This window comes from Chionomys nivalis, chromosome 4, assembly GCF_950005125.1.
Source record: "Chionomys nivalis chromosome 4, mChiNiv1.1, whole genome shotgun sequence".
Lineage (NCBI taxonomy): Eukaryota > Metazoa > Chordata > Mammalia > Rodentia > Cricetidae > Chionomys > Chionomys nivalis.
The window spans coordinates 13,047,215-13,053,616 of NC_080089.1; the positions used below are offsets into that span (position 1 = coordinate 13,047,215).

Consider the following 6,402-nt stretch of genomic DNA (forward strand, 5'->3'; position numbering starts at 1 on the left):
TTGAGAATTTCATATAGCCATATCATGCATTTTGTTTAAATTATATTTCTTCCAACAACTCCTTCCAGGTCCACTTCCAACTTTTCTCCTCATCCCAGCCCCTTTATCCTCATGGTCTTTGTTTGTTTGGTTATAACTAAATAGATTTCAATTTTTATAGCCAATGTGCTTATAGGTGAGGAACTCTCCAGTGGAGTATAGTAAATCAATCAGAGATCAGTCATGGAGAAAAATGACTCTCCTTCTACCAGAAGCCCTGAGTTATGCCTCTATCTGTGCTGGACTGTCGCCTGGCTTGTTCCTGTGCTAGTCTTGTGCAGGCAACTACACACTGTAAATTCATGAATATCTTATACATGTGTATGCTAGCAAAGCCCCATTTCAATGTTTCTTTCTCTTTTTATTTTTTTTTAATTTCATTTTACATTCCAACCACAATTCTTCTTCCTACCCCTCCTCCTACCTCCCCTTGCCCCCCCCCCCCCGATGTCTCCTATCCACTTCTCATGAAGAATAAGCTTTCCTCCATGGGGAGTCAACAAAGCTTGGCCCATTTTTCATTGTGGATAGTTTTGCAATGTCTTTACAAACTATTTTAAATAAAACCATTTAGAAACAAAATCTGTATTCCTTGTCTTAAAAATAAAAAAATATCTCAAGAGAAATTTGTTCATGGGATGATAAGATGGTTCAGTGGGTAAAGGTGCTTACTACCATACCTGGTGATTAGACCTCAATCCCATGTGCCTCATTGTAGAAGCAGAAAACTAATTCCTACAAGTTGTTCTCAGACATCCGAATGTATGCTGTGACACACACATGCTACACACACACATGCACACACAAACATGCCACATGCAAATCAGTGTTTTTCAGAAGAATGGCTTGCTATTAAATAAAAGTATCTGTTTACATAATCTTGTAAATAAAGTATACACTTAAAAACACAATTCCAGATCCCACGACCAACTCTGAGGGACACGGATGATTTAGGTCTTGACATGCAAAACTAATGTTGACCACAGCAGGTCACAACTACAGAAATGGACTTATTTGTGTAGAGTGCAGAGAAGGAATTGTCACAGCTGCCTGGATTTGGATGTGCAGAGAAGGAATTGTCACAGCTGCCTGGATTTGGATGTGCAGAGATAGGTATTCAGAGGAACCCTTTTATAGGCCTGTGTTTTAAAACATAAGAAGCAATATTTGAGAGCAAAGCACATTGAAAAGTGGCCTACTAGCGAGAAATAAGTCCCAAAATGTGAGCCATAAAATAGAAACACATTCCAGTAAGCCTGCACTGTTTCTGTTACCCTCTGCAAGGTGATGAGAAACACGGACAGAAATAAACAGTAGAGAGGAGGTAAAATAGAGTTTGGAGACTGACCGTTAAAGTAAAAATCAGATATAAATACAATTAAAGTCATTATGACCAGCTGAACTGACAAAAATAGGAACTAGAAGTTTTCAAGACACACAACAATATTTGAATACACACATACACACATGAATGCATACATATACATATGGGAGCAAACCCACACATGTGATTACTTACATACTCACATGCATATATATACACATACATGAACACATATATACAAGCAACAAAAATACATACATATACACATAAGCACACAATCATACATACATACATATATACAAAGACACAAAACTATATTATATACAAATGTAAAGTAATCTACATATATACAGATACACGTGCACACCTACATACACAAAATACGCATATACATATATGTAAAATATTTATATGTGTGTGTGTGTGTGTGTATGTATGTATGAAAAACAAAGCTTTAGTAACCCAAACAGCATGTTCCTGGATTAAGGCAAAAGAATTTATTTTTCTTTTATTTTTTTTACATATACATATTTTAATAATATAATTTTTTAAAGATGCAGCTATTTTTAAAATTGAGACAAAATATGATTAAAGAAACAACAAAAAGTGTGTTTAATTAACTGACAACAGAGAAAGCTGGTAAAGAAAGACAGGTGAATGTGGTCAGGTAAGAATTAGAACCGAGGAGCTCCATAATAGTCTGGCATCCGTTCAATGTTGTATCTATGGTTAGAAATATACATGATAGGAACTCCAGGGATCTTCCGGATTCTTCGTTTGAGGTCCCGATCAACTGTAGCCACAATGTACCACTTGTGCTGAGTGACTCTCTGTACCAAGCAGTCATCAGCATAGATTCCTTTGTGTGTGCACGGAAGTTGGTCAAATCGTGGATCCTTGGCGATTCTCAGTGCCACTCGGTACTTCTGGCCTAATTTCTCAATTTCAGCCATCACACAATCAGTTATACAAGGGATACACTTGGCGTACAGACAGTCCATCACGGACTGCATTAAGTCTAGTTTGGCTTTGATGGAAAAGTTGATGAAGTTGGTGTCAACAAGGATGTGGTACCGTGGGCCCAGCTGTGTATTGTACTGGAAGAATAAGCAGGAAGGATGTTGGGGGACTTCTCTTTCCTTCAGCGCACTGGGATCTTTCTTCTCTTTCTTTTTAGGCTTTAATCTATCCTTTTCTTTAAGTCTCTCGTCTCTGAGCCTAAGCATTCGCTTCATGGTCGCATATCTTCTTGTTTCCTTTTGTTTCCCCATGTTCACGTTATTCTTCCTGAATCACGTACCAAGGCAAAAGAATTTAAATTATTGCTTTGGAAACCTGAATGTGAGATTTTTTTTTTTTTTTTTTTGGTTTTTCGAGACAGGGTTTCTCTGTGGTTTTAGAGCCTGTCCTGGAACTAGCTCTTGTAGACCAGGCTGGTCTCGAACTCACAGAGATCCGCCTGCCTCTGCCTCCCAAGTGCTGGGATTAAAGGTGTGCGCCACCACCGCCCGGCTTTTTTTTTTTTTTTTTTTTTTTTTTTTTTTTTTTTTTATCTGTGTCGGGTTAATTGACACAGATCACTTTCTTTGCCTTACTAGTGAATGAAAGTAACCAGGGATGGCATGCAGGGCTCTCCACCTTTTCTACATCACCATCAATAGGGATGAAGTCAATGATTTTCAGAGTCTTTCACTAATGAGTTGATGTTTCCATTTTGAGCATACCCTTGCAAGCTCCTCAGGAACCTTCTAACAGTTTGAAAAGTTAATGGACTTCAAATTGCTATGCAGCTAGATGTAAACATTAACAAATTACCAGGTATCCATGGTGATGGCTTACATTTGATCAATAAAAGTATAATCCCAATAAACAAAATATGTAAGCAGGTTAATAACATTACCTGTTAGACGAAGCTAGTAATTGGCTCCTCAATGAGTCTCTCCCCACTTCATTTTTTTTTTCAGGAGAGTAACATAACTTTAATAGCATAGAAGACAGACTAAAGACAGACACATTGTTTTCTTTAACATATTATTATTAATAATATATGATTAACATATAATTAACATATGGCTATTAAAAGCTAGTTATTATTTTTAAAATTTTATTATTATTATTATTATTACAAATTTTCACCTTCTCCCCTTCTCCCATTTCCCTCCCCCTCCTCCCATTTCCCCTCCCTCTCCAGTCCAAAGAGCAGTCAGGGTTCCCTGCCCTGTGGGAAGTCCAAGGTCCTTCCCCCTCCATCCAGGTCTAGGAAGGTGAGCATCCAAACAGACTAGGTTTCCACACAGCCAGTACATGCAGCAGAATCAAAACCCAGTGCCATTGTCCTTGGCTTCTCAGTCAGCCCTCCTTGTCAGCCACATTCAGAGAGTCCGGTTTGATCACATGCTCCATCAGTCCCAGTCCCACGGGCCTTGGTGAGCTCCCATTAGATCAGCCCCACCGTCACAGTGGGTGGGCGCACCCCTCGCAGTCCTGACTTTCTTGCTCATGTTCTTTCTCCTTCTGCTCCTCAAAGTATCATGTACCAAAATTAAATCACAAGACCAGGTGAACAATTTAAATAGACCTATAAGTCGTGAGGAAATAGAAGCTGTCAAAACAAAAACAAAAACAAAAAACAAAAAAAAACCCTCCCAACCAAAAAAAGCCCAGGACCTGATGGTTTTAATGCACAATTTTATCAGAACTTCCAAGAAGAGTTGATACCTATACTCCTTAATGTGTTTCACATAATATAACCAGAAGAGTCATTGCCAAACTCTTTTTACGAAGCTACAGTCACCCTGATTCCAAAACCACACAAAGACCCAACCAAGAAAGAAAATTACAGACCAGTCTCACTCATGAGCATCTATGCAAAAATTCTCAATAAAGTTCTGGCAAACAGAATTCAAGAACACATTTAAAAAATTATCCATTACGATCAAGTAGGTTTCATCCCACTTCATTTTTTTTCTTTATTTTATTCTTTTTAAATTAAAATTTCTGCCTCCTCCCCGTTTCCCATTTCCCTCCCCCTCCTCCCACACATCGCCCCCTCCCCCCAGTCCCCTCCCCCTCTCCACAGTCCTCTCCCCCTCCCCCCCACTCCATTCCTCCTCCCTCTAGGTACTGAAGAGCAGTCCAAATTCTCTGCCCTGAGGGAAGTCCAAGATCCTCCCACTTCTATCTAGGTCCGGGCAGGTGAACATCCAAACAGGCTAGGCTCCCACAAAGCCAGTTCATGTATTAGGATTGAAACATAGTGCCATTGTCCTTGGCTTCTAATCAGCCTTGTTCAGAGAGTCCGGTTTCCTCCCATGCTTATTCAGTCCCAGTCCAGCTGGCCTTGGTGAGCTCCCAATAGATCAGTTCCACTGTCACAGTGGGGAAGTAGACAAGATTGCCCGGCAAAAGCTGGGAACTCCTTCTTATTTAGCTTCTCTAGGATCACAAATTATAGGCTCAATGTCCTTTATTTATGGCTAGAAACCGATTATGAGTGAGTACATTACATGTTCCTCTTTTTGGGTCTGGCTTACCTCACTCAGGATAGTGTTTTCTATTTCTGTCCATTTGCATGCAAAATTCAAGAAGTCATTGTTTTTTACTGCTGAGTAGTACTCTAATATGTATATATTCCATACTTTCTTCATCCATTCTTCCATTGAAGGGCATCTAGGTTGTTTCCAGGTTCTGACTATTACAAACAATGCTGCTATGAACGTAGTTGAGCATATACTTTTGTTGTATGATAAGACATCTCTTGGGTATATTCTCAACCACACACTGAGACAATGGTGATGTTCTATCGGGAACTCACCAAGGCCAGCTGGCCTGGGTCTGAAAAAAGCATGGGATAAAACTGGACTCGCTGAACATAGCGGACAATGACGACTACTGAGAACTCAAGAACAATGGCAATGGGTTTCTGATCCTACTGCACGTACTGGCTTTGTGGGAGCCTAGGCAGTTTGGATGCTCACCTTACTAGACCGGGATGGAGGTAGGTGGTCCTTGGACTTCCCACAGGTCAGGGAACCCTGATTGCTCTTAGGGCTTAGGAAGGAGGGGACTGGATTGGGGGAGGGGGAGGGAAATGGGAGGTGGTGGTGGGGAGGAGGCAGAAATCTTTAATTAATTAATTAATTTAAAAAAAGAAAAACAAACAAACAAAAAAGAAAATGTTGGAAGATGGGAAAAACATGCTTGCTTTTGATGTACAAATAAAGATGGCAGGAGCTATAAAAAAAAAAAGCTGGGAACTCGCAGGTGTCAAGGGAGATATCCCACATCATTTTTATAACTTTCTTTCTTAGAAGCAAACATGCCCTTACAAACTTTTAGACCCAGTGTAAACAATACTTACAGAGCCAAACCCACAGACTGCTATTCACCCTCCTCTCGCTACCAACAATTGTCAGACAGTGAAGTGAGTAAATCCTATTGTCTGACTTCTTGCTTTTCAACCGTGGAATTTTGAGACTTGTGGTAGATAGACAACTTTCCCGGAGCTGTTCAGGAGATAGCAAGCCAGAATAGACTCTTGCTTTCTTTTCTTTCATCCCAGAGCTTCATTTATGTGTTAATAATTTAATATTTCTTTTCATTCCTTGTCAAGTTTGACTTTCTAACGATGTGTTATTTTCTATCAACCCAAATTGTATGCAATTATTCAAATTGTAGGGAAAGAATGTTCTAGAAACTTGGAAATGCAGAGAATATGAGTCATTACTCTCAACCACTCAGAAATGTTAATTGGATACTTTCTTTGCCTCTGACACTCTGTTGGGTTTAAAATTAATACATGAAATGGAAAGTCCCCTACAGAGGAATGACTGAGGAAAGAGAGGTCACTGTACCAACAGAGTAAGGGTGTTTCCGGCAGAAGGTACACCGATGTAGTCTGAAGATTGAGCTGCCTCAGTTGATTGAAAGGAATGTCAGAGAGGAGGGAGGGAAGCAGGGAAGCAGGGAGGGAAAGAAAGAGAAAAGGAGGCAAAGGGGAGGAAGAAATGTAGGGAGAGAGGGAGAATTTATGGTTTTAG

At 39.9% G+C, this 6,402-nt stretch overlaps 1 protein-coding gene across 1 annotated transcript; it reads right to left on the reverse strand.

Annotated features, from left to right (window-relative positions):
- Positions 1-2,037: 2,037 nt before the first annotated feature.
- Positions 2,038-2,634, reverse strand: LOC130873948 (rRNA-processing protein FCF1 homolog). The gene has a single exon (XM_057768995.1). It carries the CDS (start codon positions 2,632-2,634, stop codon positions 2,038-2,040), a length of 597 nt encoding a protein of 198 aa, XP_057624978.1.
- Between the last annotated feature and the right edge of the window lie 3,768 nt (positions 2,635-6,402).

Bases quoted from the DNA above. Each gene is read 5' to 3' on its own strand.
- LOC130873948 (XM_057768995.1), bottom strand. From the start codon at position 2,634: ATGGGGAAACAAAAGGAAACAAGAAGATATGCGACCATGAAGCGAATG.